This window comes from Monomorium pharaonis, chromosome 8 (genome assembly GCF_013373865.1).
Source record: "Monomorium pharaonis isolate MP-MQ-018 chromosome 8, ASM1337386v2, whole genome shotgun sequence".
NCBI classification, from domain to species: domain Eukaryota; kingdom Metazoa; phylum Arthropoda; class Insecta; order Hymenoptera; family Formicidae; genus Monomorium; species Monomorium pharaonis.
The window spans coordinates 14,381,277-14,401,277 of record NC_050474.1 but is presented as its reverse complement, the minus strand read 5'-3'; the positions used below and the strand labels follow the sequence as shown (position 1 = coordinate 14,401,277).

The 20,001-nt window shown below is 35.0% G+C and overlaps 1 protein-coding gene across 1 annotated transcript; it reads left to right on the top strand.

The window, feature by feature from the left end:
• Positions 1–5,336: 5,336 nt before the first annotated feature.
• Positions 5,337–7,386, top strand: LOC118647054. The gene is made up of 2 exons (XM_036291200.1): positions 5,337–6,427; positions 6,579–7,386. The coding sequence occupies exons 1-2, from the start codon at positions 6,230–6,232 to the stop codon at positions 6,705–6,707; spliced, it is 327 nt and encodes a 108-aa protein (XP_036147093.1). The 5' UTR covers positions 5,337–6,229; the 3' UTR covers positions 6,708–7,386.
• The last annotated feature ends 12,615 nt before the right edge of the window (positions 7,387–20,001 follow it).

Genomic DNA, 20,001 nt, shown 5'->3' with positions numbered 1-20,001 from the left:
AAATATTTCAGGTATATGTTCCATTCAGTACTTGTATCCACATTGCGAAAATCTTCCACCGCAATAGTGCACTACACATACCGCGACCACCATAATCACAATTACACCATAGTATATACAGTAGCGTAACTCTTCTGCTTCTAGCGTGTACAAAATTGAATTGCACATGCTAAATAGGTAACCAATCACATAACTGACGTTTTATCGCATTTCTTCTCTCTATTTTCAATACGTTTGTCTTTTCGATCTTTTCAATTTTATGTCTACAAGTATTAATTTAAAAAACGTAACGATAAAAAAAGTAAAATGTAAGTTCCCTGACATGTATTGTTTGTAACTAAATTAGTCTACATTTCTGTATTTAATATAAAATAGATATATAGTTAAAGTTGTGTGACGAACGCCACTGAGTCCCGGTGCCAAACATCCGCTCCACTATAAGGGACCTGGCGTCGTTTGACGCCCTCCTCGAGAGTCTGTTTTCCCTCACGGGAACTTATTTCCACCACGCCGCTGAGAAGGCGTGGGGATCGCCCCGGAATGTATAAAAGCCGGGCGCGATTACAACTAGGCACCAGTTCCGTTTTGTCGATAGAGCAGGTCATCCGACCGTTCTGCTACCTTGTGCATACCGGCGTTCGACTTTCCTTACTCCCGCCGACGGAGCAGGTCACCCGACCGCTTTGCCGTCTGGCTCGCGCCGACTTTCGGCTTCCTCGCTTTCGCCGACGGAGCAGGTCATCCGACCGCTTTGCCACCTGGCTCGCGCCGACTTTCGGCTTCTTCGCTTCCGCCGACGGAGCAGGTCAACCGACCACTCTGTCGCCTGGCTCACGTTGGTATTCGGCTTCTTGACTACCGTTCGACCCCGCGCCGCGATCGCGAGCTATGGTGCTGCGCACTTGCGCGCTCCCGTCCGACCAACGCTGCTAGCATAAGTGTACATATCTCTGTAAGTTAAGGATTGCGACTAAATTAAGAATATACTACTGTGTCCAAAAAGTAAGGTGACATAGCATTTATTTTGAAAAATCTTTATTTATGCTTCCAAATCAATTTCATCGCCTTTAAAGTAATCCCCTCCTCCCGATACAATGCACTTATGCCAACGCATTTTCCAATCTTCAAAACAGTTGTTAAAGTCGATTTCCGGGATGGCCTTCAGCTCTCTCTTCGATGCGGCTTGTATCTCCTTTATCGACTCAAAACGGTGTCCCCGGAGCGGTTTTTTGAGTTTGCTGAATAGCCAGAAGTCGCACGGTGCCAAATCAGGTGATCTCAAGCACTAATGAATATTTTGATGTGAAACTTGGCACGGATGTGAAAGGCAGTCTTACTATCCTAAAAATAAAAGCAATTTTCCAAATCCATTTTCGCGCGCAGTTTAAATTCAAATGTCATCTTACTTGGACACAGTAGTATATAGCATAAGGTTATAGGAGAGTACATGTAGAAAGGAGGGCTCTAATAAAGTGTTATTAAATTAATATCGGTGTGCGCAAGTTGGCTTCTCTCTTTCTCCCGTATCCTGGCACTTAGCGAGCCTGTCCGAGGCATTTGGGAAAGGCAAACCGTTACAGTTGTATTGTATTTGTAACTAAACTACTTTTTTTGCGTGAGTAGTGAAAAATGCATTTACGCACGTCTGCCCGAAATCCGTCCGGACGGGCAGTGTGGGACTCCCGGCGGCCCGTCGTCTCGAGGTCGGAACTGGGTTCCCCACCAAGGTGGGTGACGCAGACCCGACTAAGAGACGGATGCCGCCGGACTACCCACTAAAACCCCCTCCGTGTGCCCTCTACCACCACGAACGGGGCCCGGATCGATATCGTCGTCTAGACGTACTTCAACCCGGGCCCCTAGGGCGTGGCTCAATAGAGCCCCTCCTTCCTTTTACATCCATCCATCGGCCTTAAAGCCCCCTTCTACCATGCGGAGCTTTTTCCGCCTCGGGGAAGGCATCTCTCACGTACTTCTTGCGAAAGGGAGGCTATTTGACTTCGCTACCGCGAAACTTTCTCGATGGTGCGTTGAGGTCGGGTCCACCAAATTCGTTGTACTCCCTCAGGATGTGTCGCCAGGGCCACAACGCTGTTCATGACCCCAGCGATCGCTGCCAATAAATCGGGGGCCTTACGAGCTTCCCCGGTTCTCTTAGAGGCGTTTCGCCCTGCTTCTTTGGACCGTCCCCCATGGATCCATCCCATTTTCGGTGAATCCAAGAGAGGAGCCGTCGGCATCCTCCTTGCTAGTCATTTCTCTACATACTGGGGTCCTGCGGCTTTCACCACGCCTGCAGTCCCCCGTTTCCCCAACGCCAGGAGGGAGGGAGAAACACCCCCCGCTGCTTTCACCTCGAAAGGAGAGAGCCACCAAGAGTTCCTCCTTTTCTCGCGCTAGACTCCACCACCGGGAGGAGGGTCAAGTCCCTTCATGCCTCCAGCGGTCATTCCTCTTCTTCATCCTCAGCTGCGAGAGGGGAGGAGTACAACCCCTCATTTCTCCGATGGTCCTCGTCGCTGGCTACGACCAATCCCACACTGGAATGCCACATTGGAAGCCCAACAGTCCGCAGCTCCCAGCCGGTGGTCCGCCACGGGATTCCTCTCGATGCAGACGGGGCATCTGAGTGCCCCCCTGCACGCCATCGCCTTGTGCTCCAGGGCAAAGTTTGCTACAGTCAGGGCCCTGGCAGCTCTTGCCCAAGTGGCCCCAGACCAGGCATCGGTAGCATATGGGCGCTCGTCTGATGCCCGGCTCGGGTCCACTCTTCTCCTTACGTTGGGGGCACAGGGTCGCACCTTTCGACCCTTATTCCCCCGTACCATTGCCGCCCTATCAAGACTAATCTCCTTCGCCACACGTTCCACGGCCGAAGAGTCGGGCCCGACCCCGCGGTCCGTTCTTTCCACCGGATCGGTCCCGACGCAGTAATCCTCTCTTCTAACACCAGAGGTAGAGACCCATACAATCGGGTCCGTGCCTCTGGAGATTCCTCTATCTAATGTGGAGTGATCAGGGCCGACCTCACGGTCCACCACTTCCACGCGGTCCCTGTCAACCCCGCAACTCCTCGTTCTCGGTGCTCGGAGTCGAAAGTGGAGACGCTCCACCTTGTCCCTCAGTCTCGACTCTTCCTCGTATAGAGCCTCTAGCTCCTCCTCCATAGCGTTTAGAAGGAAGATCCACCATTTTTTCGTCCCGTCCTCCGTACGCCCGTCATCGATGGAAGACTCCATATTTGGGTATGCGTCTCACGACTACGAACGCAATAATACCCCCCCGCAGCATGTCGTAGAAATCTGCGAGCATTCCATCGTCCTCGCCGGTCCAGAAGCATCTCCAGACTTCATCCTCCTTGATCCCGGGTCGTGTCCAGGTCTCATCAACAGAACCTGTTTCTCCTATCCCCTGTTCCATCTTTTCGGAGATCCTCGCCTCCTTATCCTCTTCTTTCGCCTTACGGCCCTTCTTCTTCTGGCTCTTTTTGAGCCCGCCACTTGATGACGACACGGGAGAGGCCGGGACTATACCCTCCCTTACTCCGGGCCCTGGGGCTCCGAGTACCCCTGGGCCGGTAAGTTCTTTCCTCTTCGTTGTCATGTCCATCTTTAGTGGTTTATTGACAATGTAACCTTCACCGGGTTTTCTGTTCTGGGTTTTCCTTCCCATCTCCACTCACTCAACCTTGTACAGCCGATGCCGTACGGTGCACTCTTAGATTCCCCGCAGAAATGCGGGGGAGCCTCCTCACCACGACAAGGTGGCGCACCACGATGAGGAACTAAACTATTAAGCACTTTCTATGATTAAAATAAAATAGATATATATAGTTAAATTTGGTGAAAGAGAGACAGAACATTTTAGTGTAATCTAGTGCAGCAACGAGGAGAAGGTTTATGATTGGTTCTACTTGTGCTCGATTTTGTACACGTTAACATCAAACGTGCCAACAGTGAGTTGCGCTACTGTACTGTGGTTACACTCTATTTATCGCATTGCTTAAGAGGATGCTGAAGTTGTTCTGTTTTACTGATAATTTTCTGACTTATTAATTTTTTAATTGCATTTATAGAATTAAAAATCCTTCTCCAGGATTAAAGTATAGAAGATAACAAAAACGGGTCGTAACAATTTTGTAGGAAAAACGACAAAAAATTTAAAAACTCTGTTTCTAGCGTCGACTTGTAACAAAATTTGCTCGATATAAAAATTTTAGACCTTGTACGCATAAATTAAGACACAATACAAGTGAACATTTAGGAACAATGCTATCCTTTCAGATTGAGCGTAGGCGTTCTAATAAAAAAGATTGTCTAGCCTGAAAATTTCGTGAGCCTGCATGAAATGAGCTTAACAAAGTTAGTCCCACCACTTTGACTTTTCTTAATTTTCTTTTTACCAATCGTTTGGTGGTCGTTTGGTAGTGTTTGGTACCGTATTCCAAACGTTTGGTGGTTCTCCGTTTTTTCAGAAAATAAAAAACAAATTTTGGTTTTTCTGTTAGCCCCCCATTTTGACTTAAAAAAATTTTTTTATGAATCGTTTGATGGTTCCTCGTTTTTTCAGGAAATCAAAAAAATTTTAGTTCTTCTGTTAGCCCCTCCACTTTGACTTAAAACCCTTTTCTTTGAATCAATTGGTCGTCGCTTGGTGGTGTTTAGTACCGCATTTAAAAAATGTGGTGGTTCCTTGTTTTTTCAGGAAATCAAAAATAAATTTTGCGCGACTGACCAGGAAACTTGTTTGAAAAGCAAACATTGGGTCTGTTCACATAGTTACTATAGTCTTATAGTTTGATTTTTAATTAAGCCCGTATCAGACTAGAGATTGATATTGGGATTAAATTGAAATGTAACCAATTAGAAACAAAACCAATATTCTTTAACTTTGCTTTAATTGGTCAAATTCTAATTCAATCTCCATCTCTTCCCCCCGCGCGCCTAGCAATCTCAAGGTTCAAGCGCTGGGGAGGGGCGGCCGCTACGGCGGGGCGCTCGACGCGCTTGCATTTGCCGGTAGGCCGGGCTAATACAGAAAATTTTACAAGTCACTAACTTGTTAACTATTGCGAAAATGGAAAAACGGTAAGGACTTTTCTTTTCAGTTTCATGCGCTCTACCTGCTCAAAAAAATCCCATAAAAAAATACCAGACACCCTGTATATAACATTATTATAAGTCTAATTTTTTAAATTAACTTTTTTTTCTTCTTTTTTCTTTAAAAAAGTTTTTCGAAAATTTTTATCTGGATATATGGTATACTTATTTAATTAACTTATAAAATTACTCATTTACATCAAATATGAAAGGAAGAATTAATTTTTTTGCGTCAATCGTTATTGTATGGAAAGAAAAATTTTTTTTTATATCTTTACCTTATAATAAGCAGTAAATTAACGCTTCAAACTCTTTCAGTTCTTTTAATTTGTTTTTTTTTCTTTTTATTTCTTTCCTGAAAAAATAAAATTTGTTGACAATTAATCATTGAATAAGTGCCTGTAGATAATATAATTATATATAACATATTATTATAAGCCTAATTTTTGAAATTAATTCTAAACTAAATAATGTTTAAAATATATATGCCTAGAGCATGATAAACCTGAATTTTTTGGATTTAAATACATATAAGTACGTGTGTGTGTGTGTGTGTGTGTGTGTGTGTGTGTTGTGTGTGTGTAATAATAGAATAATTAATTAATTAATAAAGTCACTTACCACAATTATTACAAAGATCTTTGCATAAAAAAACCTTTGACACGCAATTTGCAATAAGATCTTCGCAAAATTCTTTGATGTCAAAATCGAGAACTGTCACACCACGTGAACTGTCAAGATATATGTATACTGATAGTGGAAGTTACTCTTGCAATACGAAGTAAGCGCAGCGAGATATTAATCAGCATCGCAGAAAGTCGATATGTTGACAAGAAAAAGAAGAAAAAGAAGAAGTGACAAACGGCCATTAAAGATAAACATGGGAGAAAATTCATCAGACGTAAGTAAATTATTTGTAATTCTTTTTAATTCTCAATATTTGATTAAGAAATATTTATATAATAATAATTGTTTTATTAAAAATTTCAGATTGATATCGATATGGAAGACAACGTATTTTCAATTGAAAAAGATGAAAACGAACGTCCAAAACCAACTGCTGCAACACGCATTTCGACCGGAACACGCGGAGAGATCTTACTCCAAACGGACCAATCGCGTTGATAATAATGATGGACGACCTAATAAAACAGCCGGTCCTCAAACCGAAGGAACCAATGGTCCTCTCGCGGACCGTCTTCAGCGGGCAGATCTTCGCGCTGACGCCGCCGGACAATGTGATCCTCCGCGAGCGATTTCTCGTGCCGAACCTCAAAATAATCATGACGCTGATTATCACGCAAATCCTCAACTGCCTGATATTCCAAGTAATATATTTTTAATATATTTTTAATAATCTCAACCAATTTACAATGTAATATTAATTAAATTTGAGAAATTAATTTTTTTTTATTTTTATATTTAATTTTATTTGCTTTAATTATACTTATAATCATATTATTATTATTATTACTACAGATCGAAGACGTAGAGGAACCCGAGCGGGCGCATATCGACAGCAGCAACGCTTTATTTTTTGTTTTAACTAAGCCACGCTCATGTGAACTGGGGACGGCCAAGACAGTATTCGGCTCGACGATAAATTAAATTATTTAATCATCAGTTCAATTAATTATATTATTCTAATAAATTAAATTATTCAATCATCAGTTCAATTAATTATATTATTCTAATGTTCAATATTTTTAATAAAACGTTTTTTAATTTTTAATAAAAATTAAATACATTATTATATTGTATTATGTAAAAATTAAAAAATAAAAACAAAAATGTAATAATTTATAAATTGTAAATTAACATAAGTTAGCATATATCTTGCGCTCTCTAAATCATAATCAGTAAAAACTCGACAAAATCAATACTCTGACTTTCAGTGATATACATACTAATTCCCATGAAAAAATGATTCAGATATAATTATATATGACGTCATATACAATTATACATATATAATTATATCCAAATTTATATAATTATATATGATTTATACATAACAGCATGTATAATTATATATAAATTATATATGAGCCTCATATACAATTTATACATGATTTATATATAGACTCCATTGTTCTTGTTCTTTTATATATGAAACTATATTTGACTTTATATGACTATATATATATCTACATATGATCACTCAACTTCAATAGATACAATCAGATATAACCAAATATTATTATATATAATCATATAAAGCATTTGCAGTTCTTCAGATATAATCCGGCAGGAACAATGGAATCTATATATAAAAATATATACATATAAATATATATAAATTATACAGGGAGTCCCAGAGCATACTGGTCACTGTTCATAAAAAGGTAGATGGGATCGAGATGAACATAAAAGTTCAATATTGTTGTGGGTTTGGTCTGCTAATAATCGAGATATAAATTTTTTAAATTGTGCGAATGAGAGCGCGCCTTGCGCGCCGAAGGAAGGGCTCGAGCCGCTCGAGCCATAGCACGGCCTACTGTTTCAAGCATTGGCTGCCGGCGGCGGCGGAGGAAAGAAGGAGAAGCGTAGCGTCGTCGCCGTTCCCACGTCTCGCCGCACCGCGCCTAAGCTCGCGTCGATGGCTGCTACGCATACTCGCGATTACATGACGAGATTATAAATTATTAATAAAAATAGGACAAATTTAAATCGTAATAAACTTTTGTAAATAAGAAAGTCGAAAGAGAGAAAGCGATGGAAACGTATGGAACCTGCAAATAATATAATATTTGCCGCATCAAATTCTCTCATCGTTTTTTATGGAATATTAAATTAACGAAGATTTATCACGATTGATTCTTTATACATTCTCCTTTCGTAACCATCTTATTAGAAAATTACGAAATGCACGAAATACTATCCCTAATATGCACTCTTTGTAAAATAACACGATAGAAAAATATTCACGTTTGATCTAACGACTTCAGGATAAATTATTCGATGCAACTTCTACGTTAATTATAGGTAATTAGAGATCAATGTTATGTCAAGTATCGTTATTATGGTTAACTAGAAATGATTTTCTCTTGTATATGAGAGAGAACTTCGAATTTCTTCTATCGTTAATACATTATAAGTCACTGAAAATCTGTCGTAATTAATAATGCAATTAAAGGTAGAAGAAACTGTAAGTTTTCTATGGTTATAAAAGAAAATCCTTCGTTGTGTTAACAATACATGATATTGAACATTAATTTTTGAGCATAATTATCGTAGCATCGCGCCTAAGCTATCGTGAAATCGTTACATCAAATGGGAATATTTTTCTGTGTTATTACAAAGAGTGTAACATACTATGGATAAGTATTTTGCGCATTTTAGTATGACACCTCTCTCTCCCTCTCTCTCCCTCTCTCTCTCCCCCTCTCTCTCTCTCTCTCTCTCTCTCTCTCTCTCTCTCTCTCTCTCTCTCTCTCTCTCTCTCTCTCTCTCTCTCTCCCCTCCCTCTTTCTCTCTCAAGCACTACGTAGTACACAAATACAGTAAATATTACCACGTTTAACACATCTTTAGTTTGTACTATTCTACTTTCATTATGTGTAATTTGAATAAAATTTTAACAATTATCATTTCTTTATATTTTTAGTGTACACACGATCGAAAAAAAAATTATCAAAAATTATCACTAAAACTGCGATAAATAATCAGCACGATACTTTCTTTCTGAGTGTCGTATCGTGTTTAATGTTAAAAATGTTAAAAAATAGTAATCTTGTTAAAAAAATTTTATGACATTTAATGAAACTCTAATAATATTGATTGGAACTGTTGTTGAAAATGTCGTTTATCGTGTTTCTGTAAATACTTTAGAGGGAAAGATATTCTTATTAAATTACAAAGTATAAAAGTACAAAGTTCAATTTTACATACAAATTAAAAGTAAATAAAAAATTCAATAATGAATAAAAGAATTCAGAGTTTCTTCTACCTTTAATTGCATTATTAATTACGACAGATTTTCAGTGACTTATAATGTATTAACGATAGAAGAAATTCGAAGTTCTCTATCATATACAAGAGAAAATCATTTCTAGTTAACCATACTAACGATACTTGACATAACATTGATCTCTAATTACCTATAATTACCGTAGAAGTTGCATCGAATAATTTATCCTGAAGTCGTTAGATCAAACGTGAATATTTTTCTATCGTGTTATTTTACAAAGAGTGCATATTAGGGATAGTATTTCGTGCATTTCGTAATTTTCTAATAAGATGGTTACGAAAGGAGAATGTATAAAGAATCAATCGTGATAAATCTTCGTTAATTTAATATTCCATAAAAAACGATGAGAGAATTTGATGCGGCAAATATTATATTATTTGCAGGTTCCATACGTTTCCATCGCTTTCTCTCTTTCGACTTTCTTATTTACAAAAGTTTATTACGATTTAAATTTGTCCTATTTTTATTAATAATTTATAATCTCGTCATGTAATCGCGAGTGTGCGTAGCAGCCATCGACGCGAGCTTAGGCGCGGTGCGGCGAGACGTGGGAACGGCGACGACGCCACGCTTCTCCTTCTTTCCCCCGCCGCCGCCGGCAGCCAATGCTTGAAACAGTAGGCCGTGCTATGGCTCGAGCGGCTCGAGCCCTTCCTTCGGCGCGCAAGGCGCGCTCTCATTCGCATAATTTAAAAAATTTATATCTCGATTATTAGCAGACCAAACCCACAACAATATTGAACTTTTATGTTCATCTCAATCCCATCTACCTTTTTATGAACAGTGACCAGTATGCTCTGGGACTCCCTGTATACGTTTAACATACAAGATATTTTTTTCACATTATGGAAAAAAAATGCATATACATAGAATATCCGATGTTATATGGGATATATTAAAGCACCACTTACATGTAATATAAATAATATACTACATTTTATTATATAATGAGGCAATAAAAAGAAATAACTGTAATATAAATATCACAAAATATTTGTCATATAAAGTATTACTCTCAAGTTATATAGCAGTAACAAATTATGTCGGCTGAAGAGTTACTTTAATTATTTGATTATATTATACAAATATTATAATATAATAGATTGTATAAATGTACATTTTTCTTTTACAGATTACTTCGAGAAGGCGTGTGGATATAATAAACACACACAGGCTGCTTATTAGCGCTGTACGATTGTCAAAAGCAAATTGTAAAATTATTGACATTTTATTGGCACTGTATAAAGTTGCCATAGCGCTGACAAATCGGCTGCTATATATATTGGCTGCTTATTAGCGCTGTACGGCTGCCAGGTGCGCTGACAATTAGACTGTCATTAAAATTAAATTTTTATATTTTTTAAATTGAGTTATTTAATAAAATATGTTGCCTTAAGATCCTAGTATACATATACATTCAAAAATCAATTTATAGGCATATTATATAATTTAAGACACATATTTAAAAAATTTATAAAAAGTTGAAATTTTTGAGAGACAATATGTCTGTACACACAAAAAGACATATAACTTTAATGCCTGCAGAGAAAAATATAATAATCCAAGGCGAATGGTTAACAGATATACACATGGATCATTTTCAATGGCTTTTAACAAACTATTCAAATTATAGACCTGTTGAAACATGGCGAATACAGTTACCAGATACAATATTAGCTATGCCAAAAGATACAAAACATATACAAATATTGCACAGTTCTTCAAATTTATTAGATGGACATTGGGTATGTAGCTTTTACGACAAAAAAATATTTTTATATATGATTCGTTAAATAATAAAACATTACATAAACAACATAAGCAATTCTTGGAAAGATTATTTCCAACATATGACTTTGAAAAAAATCCTGTCAAATTTCCTACTGTGCAACACCAACCAAATTCTAATAATTGTGGTGTTTTTGCTATAGCTTTTGCAACTTCATTATTATTTAATATTAAACCTGAAAGAGTAAACTATGATCATAGGTTAATGCGTTTGCATTTGTTAAAAATTCTTGAAACAAATATAATTGAGCATTTTCCACAAGATCTACAATATGGTAGTCCTCAAAAAGTATTTCCTTTAGCAGTAATAAGAGCAAGAGAAATTGCAGCACTTGCTAAATATGTAGAGCGTCAATGTGAGACGGAGCAACAAAAATTATCTCGATTACAAACCCAGGTAGCAAGGTGACGTTAATACGACGTCAATAATTCGTCATTTAAGGTCGCGGACGTCATGTTACCAAATTAAGACGTAATAGTAACGTCATTTTTTGACCTATTAATTACGTCAGTCATTTATCCATCCTACAACGTATTTCCGATGTCATATTCTTGACTAATTAATAACGTCAGTTAATTGATCATTTTACGACATATTAATAAGGTTTTATCAGTGATAGTAATTACTGACGTTAACTATAATTCTTTGTAATAATTGACGATTTGACCTCAAATGACGAATTATTGAGGTGGACGACACTTTGCTACTTATAACTATTAATCATTATTTAAAGATTGGTTAATAAACAACATTATTAAAATTAATATAATATTTTATATAATTAATACTATTAATATTTTAGAATCATCCTAGACAACACATAATATTTATGATAAATATTATTAAAATATTTATTAATATTTATTTTTTCAAAATATTATATAAATATTTTACACATATTTTATATACAGGGTGTTTGGTAAAGATTTATGCAATTTTTATAAGCAGGTAGAGCGCATTAATCTGAACAGAAAAGTCCTCATCGTTTTTCCATTTTGGCAATAGTTAACGAGTTATACAATTGTACAATTTTCTGTATTAGCCCGGCCTACCGGCAAATGCAAGCGCGTCGAGCGCCCGGTCACGACGGCCGCCCCTCCCTAGCGCTTGAATCTTGAGATTGCTAGGCGCGCGGGGGGAATTGTTACAACAAGCGGCAATGGCTACACACAAGCGACGCGTAAAGCTGGATTCTCCCTTTGAGTTACGATAGTTCCTTACTTTTTTAATGAAAATAAAATTTTCTAACGACAAAAAGTATGTGTGTACGCGTACATACATGTGTACAAAAAAATATCAGTTCTAATGCTTAAAGAAGCAATTACTAAAGTTATTTTTTTAAATGAATAATGATTATTTTTAATAAAAAATATTTTTTTGATGATAGTCTTAAACGTTGTAAACTGTCATTATAAATTTTAAAGAAGCTATTATCATGTGCTCAAAAAAAATTTATACTTCTTTAAACAACATTAGAAAATTTTATCGATTAAAATGGAAATAACAACCAAATAAAATGTTTGTTTCAACTTTATATTCTTAATTAAAAATTAAATAACGAGGATATTTATATTTTTGATAAAATTAATCCTTGTGATAGACTTATAATACACGGAAAAACTTGTGGAAAAAACTACTATGGTAAGTAGTAAACGCGTGCTAAGAAGGAATTATGAAAATTTTTATTATGTTCTTCATCAAATTACGATAATATTTACACTTATATGATATAATTCTCTGAAATTTCTTCTTACAGTTTGTGGTTGCTATCATAAATAATAAATCATACATAATTTTACTATAAAATTTTCTCTGTGTAGATTTACGAATATATAAATTTATTAAATGTTTGAAAACTTATAAACAACATTTATTTAATTCAAGAAAATTTTAGTATGTAATTGTGTGTGTGTGTGTGTGTGTGTGTGTATGTGTGTGTACATACCGAAAATGTTAAACATTTTTTTTATGTAAAGTGAGGTGTTTATTATCAACAGAATATTTTTTTCAACCATTAAAGATAAGATAATTATTAAAAAAGAATAAAATTAAAAGTGAATAATTGATTTTCTTAAAACTAGAATCATATTTTTTTACGTGTGCGTGTATTGTATATTATAGTAATCAGCGTGAATAATAACAGTGATATAAAATCACGAAATAAAGAATAATCATTTTTCTGTCACAAAGTGATTATTCTTTTCTCGCGTAAGTACACACACACACACACACACACACACACACACACACACACACACACACACATTACATACTAAAATTTTCTTGAATTAAATAAATATTGTTTATAAGCTTTCGAACATTTAATAAATTCATATATTCGTAAATCTACACGGAGAAAATTTTATAGTAAAATTATGTATGATTTATTATTTATGGTAGTAACCACGAACTGTAAGAAGAAATTTCAGAGAATTATATCATATAAGTAGTGTAAATATTATCGTAATTTGATGAAGAACATAATAAAAATTTTCATAATTCCTCCTTAGCACGCGTTTACTACTTACCATAGTAATTTTTTCCACAAAGTTTTTTCCGTGCATTATAAGTTTATCACAAGGATTAATTTTATTAAAAATATAAATATCCTCGTTATTTAATTTTTAATTAAGAATATAAAGTTGAAACACAAATTTTATTTGGTTGTTATTTCCATTTTAATCGATAAAATTTTCTAATGTTGTTTAAAGAAGTACAAATTTTTTTTTGAGCACATGATAATAGCTTCTCTAAAATTTATAATGACAGTTTACGACGTTTAAGACTATCATCAAAAAAATATTTTTTAATAAAAATAATCATAATTTATTAAAAAAAATAAATTTAGTAATTGCTTCTTTAAGCATTAGAACTGATATTTTTTTGTACACATGTATGTACACGTACAAACATACTTTTTGTCGTTAGAAAATTTTATTTTCATTAAAAAAAGTAAGGAACTATCATAACTCAAAGAGAGAATCCAGCTTTACGCGTCGCTTGTGTGTAGCCATTGCCGCTTGTTGTAACAATTCCCCCCGCGCGCCTAGCAATTTCAAGGTTCAAGCGCTAGGGAGGGGCGGCCGTCGCGGCCGGGCGCTCGGCGCGCTTGCATTTGCCGGTAGGGGCCGGGCTAATACAGAAAATTTTACAAGTCTATAACTCGTTAACTATTGCCAAAATGGAAAAACGATGAGGACTTTTCTGTTCAGCTTAATGCGCTCTACCTGCTTGTAAAAATTGCATAAATCTTTACCAAACACCCTGTATACGAAGAAAAAAATCTTTATTCAACATATTAAAATATAGACTAAATATTTTATATAATATTTATGGTAAATAAAAGATAAAGATTTGTATAAGTAATATTTTGTAAATATTTATAAATATTTCATAAATATTTTTATAATATTTATGATTAATCTTTATGATTTGTCAAATCTGAGACCACAAAAATATTTATAAAATATTTGAATAAATATTATAAATATTTTATAAATATTGCGTTCTGTCTGAGGTATAATTTAGCTTTATCAAAAGAACAGAGCAAAAACATATTTTTATAAGTTATTCCACATGTTATTTCGCATATGTAAAAATCATGAAAAAAACTGTGAATTTATATTTATTAAAAATATTAGTTAACTACAAGTTTCATGTTTCTCGCATCTATTGAACTAATCTATAACAAATATGTATTCATGAGCATCAAGTGTTCACGGATCATCACAAAGTGCTAGGTAGCGTACGATCTTCGAAGTCAAGCAACGTCGACGGCGGTTCAGAGTTGGATGGGGACCGCGGAAGTTAGGCAATCCCAAATGTGACTATGATGTGGTGGGTCACGATGCTTGTTGAGAAACAAGTCAATTTTTTTTTTACATTATAATTATGTTATTTCGATATTTACATAATGCAAGTACTGCATATATAGGACATGTACCCAAAATATTTTTTAAAACGTCAAAATAACGGCTTTTACTAACTGGGATAGTCATAAAAATGACGTTAAAATGTCGTCTTTATTAAATGTAATCTAAAAACCTATGTTTTGTCATAAAAATAACAATAAAATACCGCCAAATGTACGATACTAGCTTCTTGAAAATGACGTCAATAATATGAAAATAATGACGTATTTTTGACGTCAATATATGACGTCGTTAAGATGAGACAAATGTACGTCAGTTTTACGACATTTAGACGTCATTTTATCTCGACATTATGACGTCTGGTTCGTCATAAAATGACCAACAAATGCCGTCAATTAGACGACACCTTGCTACCTGGGAAATCATCGTGATTACGCAAAAAAACGTAGTTTAATAAACAGGATTTAGAGAATTATCGTGCTAAAATGCGATTTGAATATGCACAAGATGTAGAAAATAATCGTGCTAAAAAGCGATGTCGATATGCACAAATTAAAAAAAAGGATTGTTCTAAGCAACGGCTTCAATATAAAAAGAACAAAGAAAATAATCGTCTTAATAAGCGATTACGTTATATTAAACATTCTCAGCATGAACGAAATAGACAAACACAATATTCTAATCATAAGTGGATTTACAATAAACAATATTACGAAAAAAAAAAAAAAATTAAATAAAATCCAATCTTGTAAAAAAAATATTGGTCAAAATATTATTAAAAAATATATGAAATTTTGGTCTAAAAATTATATTCATATACGTAATCCTGTAATAATTACAGATATCATGAAAAAACTTGACATTAAAGATAATATTAAAAAACGATTAGAAGCTGAAAAAATTTTACGTCTATGAAAATAAGGAATAATTATATTCGTAATATGTACAAAATATTAGCTATATTGAAAAAGAGATCAGAAGTACATTTAACTCTTGTTACTGATTGTGTAACAATTGATGATAAATTAAGTGCATTATGTGGTTTATCGAGACATACAGCTTCATCGGAAAATTATTTTGTTGATTCCAAATGTGAACTTACTATATCGCAACCTTTGGTAATGAATGTAAAAGGTCAAGTTACAAATGTATTACCTTTAATAGAAGCACAAGCCAAAAATGCATGGTTATGTAGTAATACTTTATGTAAAATTGATTCATTTATAATTGATCGTTATAAAAAATTTCTTGAAGTAATAAGTACATGTACTTTAAAAAAAAAACCAGAACTATTACGTAAAGTTCATCAGAGATGTACAGTAAATAATTTGACTAACAAATTGGGTCATACACATGCTTGTTATATTAATCCAAATCTTTGTAAAACGATGTCTCTTCCTATTCAGTTATTATCACCTCATTTTCCAAAGGTAAGAAATATTAAACGTTTCATTTATCAAATAAAAGCAGACTATCAAAAGTTGATAAATATAGAAAAGGCTTTAACTTCTAGTGACGTCGATATATTAAATAATATTATAACTTTAGCAAAAGAACAATTAAATATGTATAAACATCATCAAATTTTGATTAATTTGAGTGATGATGATATTATATCTAAATATAATAAAGCATTTAAAGCGTTTACTAAACGTTGTTTGGATACACCTCGACACATTTGTGTTTCATGTGAAAGACTTTGTTACAAAAGAAATGTGTCTGAAATTAGTAAGGTTAAAACACAATTAGATATATCAATTTGGAGAGATTTAATGACACATATAAAAAATCAGAATATTAATCCGCAATACATATGTCTTTATTGCCTAAGAAAATTTCGTAACGGTTTAATGCCTGCTTATTGTGTTTTAAATAATTTATTTATACAAGATGTTCCTGAAGTAATATCGTCTCTAAATTCATTCGAAAAAATGTTTATACAAAGAGCTAAAGCATTTCAAACTATTGTTAAAATGGGAACTGTGATAAATAAAAAGTTGCCTCAAAGACAGATGGTACAAAAGGTAAAAGGTAGAACATTTCATTTACCTTTACCATTAGAACAAACAATGAACAAAATATGTTCAAATACTGATGCGATAAATAAAAATATAGAGTTGTATATTTTAGTTAGAGGTATTCCGACAAAATCTAAATTTATTTGGGAAGAAATGATTAATCTTAAAAAAGTATTCGATGCTTTAATATGGCTAAAACATAACAATCATGTTTACAAACATATTATACTGCCAGAGACCTACAATGGATTATATTTGAAAAAGAATATACCATTTTTTGAAATAAAAGAGACAAACAGTGATACTGAATTTGTATCGGATGACGATGATACATTAGTAAATTCTAAAATTGAAATGCGGGAAACAAAACATAATTCAGAAGCAATTTTAAAACATCAGGGTAAGGCTATGATAACTCAAGTTACTGATGGCAATGATAGTTATTACACACAGTATACTATTTATCCTTTATATGAAAAAAAATCACGTGAAAGTGCTACCGCTTTATATCAAATGTTAAAAGTTCAAGAATTACCATTGGATAATCGTGAAAAATCTTTAGATCTGTTATGTTTTCCAGATTTATACAACCTTTTGGTGTTAATGGACAACATGAAAGTAGACAGATTAAACTTCATGACCATGAATTTATTAAATGTCGTTTGACTTCTAAACATCCGTAATATAGATTAAATCAACAATATTTATTTTATTTATTAAATGATGCGAATAATCGTCAATTAAAGCGTGGTATTTATCATAAGTTAAATATAATTAATTTACGAGATCGTTATACGGCTTCAGAATATTTACAAGCAATGCAAAAAGAATTATTAGAGTCTGACTTAAGCACAATATTTTCTACTTTAAGAAATACAGAGCAATATTGGCGTAGACCAAGAAATGATTTAAATTGTATGATACAAAATTACGGTCCTGCAACATGGTTTTTAACATTGAGTCCTGGTGAATGGATGTGGGATGATTTAAGTCAATACATTCGTGAAGTAAATGATTGGTATAATGATTCATCTTCCATTAGTGTTCTCGTTGCTAGAGATCCTGTATCAACATCGAGATATCTTGATAATAAGTTTCGGGCAATGCTTGATTTTATTTGTTCTGACGATCATCCGATTGGAGAAGTTACACATTATTTCTGGCGACGAGAATATCAAGGTAGAGGGATACAACATTTTCATTTGTTAATTTGGATTAAAAATGCGCCAATTATTGGTGAATCTTCTATCGAAGAAGTTTCTAAATTTATTTTACAACATGTAAGTTGTAAAATGCCAGACAAAAATATTTCTCCGTTATTATATGAACGAGTTAATAGGTATCAACAACACAAACATAACAATTATTGTCTCCGTTCTAAGAAAGTAGGACGTAAAGTTATTCGTTTATGTCGTTTCGTATTTCCTCGACCTGTTACAGATACGTTTACTATAAGAGATGTTCCAAGTTCAATAGCAGGTAGAAAACAATTAAAATCTAAAAGTAGGCTTTATGACCTTCCTCGGACAAATTTGGAGGTAAATATAAATGACTATAATCCTATTATTCTTACTGCATGGGAAGGAAATATGGACATACAATTTATTGGTGAAAAATCAACGTTGCTTACTACATACATTACTAAATATATAAACAAAGAAGGAAAATGTGAATTATTTGAAAATATTCTGGATTGCAAAAATGAAAATAATAAATCAATTGCAAGCTGTCTTTGGAATATTGGATTAAGATTTTTAAATAATAGAGAATGTGGAGCTCTTGAAGCTGCTGATATGTTGTTAGGTATTCCTTTATTTGGTACTGATCAAAGTACGACAATAAAATGGCTGGATACGAATCAGATACGATACAGAAAAGTTAAAAACTATAAAGAAATTGAAGCTCTTGATGGAAATTCTACAGACATATTTTGTTCTTCTGTAATAGATGATTATTATCCGCATAGACCGGAAGAACTTGAATCGATGTCTTTATATGAATTTGTACAATGGCATGATATTACGAAAATCAAACCACAAAGTAAAAATATTAAATATTACAAGATGAATAATGGTTATTATCTCAAACGGCGACAGCGTGGACATCTTATTAATCATTATAAACATAACGTTAATACGCGGCCAGAAAATTATTTTTTTTCATTACTTCTTATGTTTCAACCATGGCAAAAAATAGATGAGCTTAAAAACAATTGTGATACTTATGCAGAATCATTTCACATGGTAGAATTACATCTCGTCAAAGCATTAGAGTATCATGAAAAAATGGAAGAATTGCAAACAGCATACGAAACTGCGAAGCAATTGGTTCAACAGCATATTGACGAAAAACAGCATATGTCTCAAGATGATCCTGATAATCCAATAGGTATTCAAAATATTCCAGCTGGCGAAGCAATGCAAGATTTTAAAGATCTTGGTGATAAAATTCATGAAGAAATTGATATATCTAAAATGATTTTAAAACTAAATGCAGACCAAAAAAGAGTATTTGATAACGTTATTAGCACTGTATCAAATAAAAATTCATTGCTACTGTTACGTCCTGGGGGGAGTAACCGGGGCCGAGCGTGAACCGTGGTTCCCCAGGAGCGTAATTTGCCGAGTGCGGGTTTGTGGGTAAAAAAAAAAAAAATAAAATTTTGCATGCGCTTACGGAATATACATATATTTTTCCTTTGTTATTTTACAAAAGTTCCTCCGCCCGCTTTCCTCGTTTTGGAGGTGGGGCTCCTTCGAGAGGCTTGAGGAGCCTCCTATAGACCTCAACAGATCGAGGGGTTGCCTTGCTGGATAATGCAAATTTCGGGAGCGACCCGACGAAGGCTTCGTTACTTGTTATGCGAGGGCCTTGCCGCAGGGGTGGACGGGCCTGGCGGTCCACCCTTGCGGGACGTGTGGGAGTCCGGATAGGGGCGGTATCGGTCCCCGGGGGTAGCCGGGGCGGCGGGCGCCTGAAGGGAGCGGGGTTTGGTAGTGGTGCAATACGGCAGGGCGGTGCCGGAGGCACTAGTCGGGGGCAGGGGGTTGACTGTGGAAGTGGCAGCTCAAACGGCCCCGGAGATCCGTGCCGTCTCGGGGAGGCGTCGGGGGGCGGAGGTCGATCGAAGATGCGCGGATCGAAAGTCCCAGCCTCGATAAGCCGCCATTTCAACCGCTTGATCTGCCGCTTCCTTCCCCCTCGGCGAGACCGTGGCATGATGTCGCACTGTCAGGTTGTAAACCAAAATTAA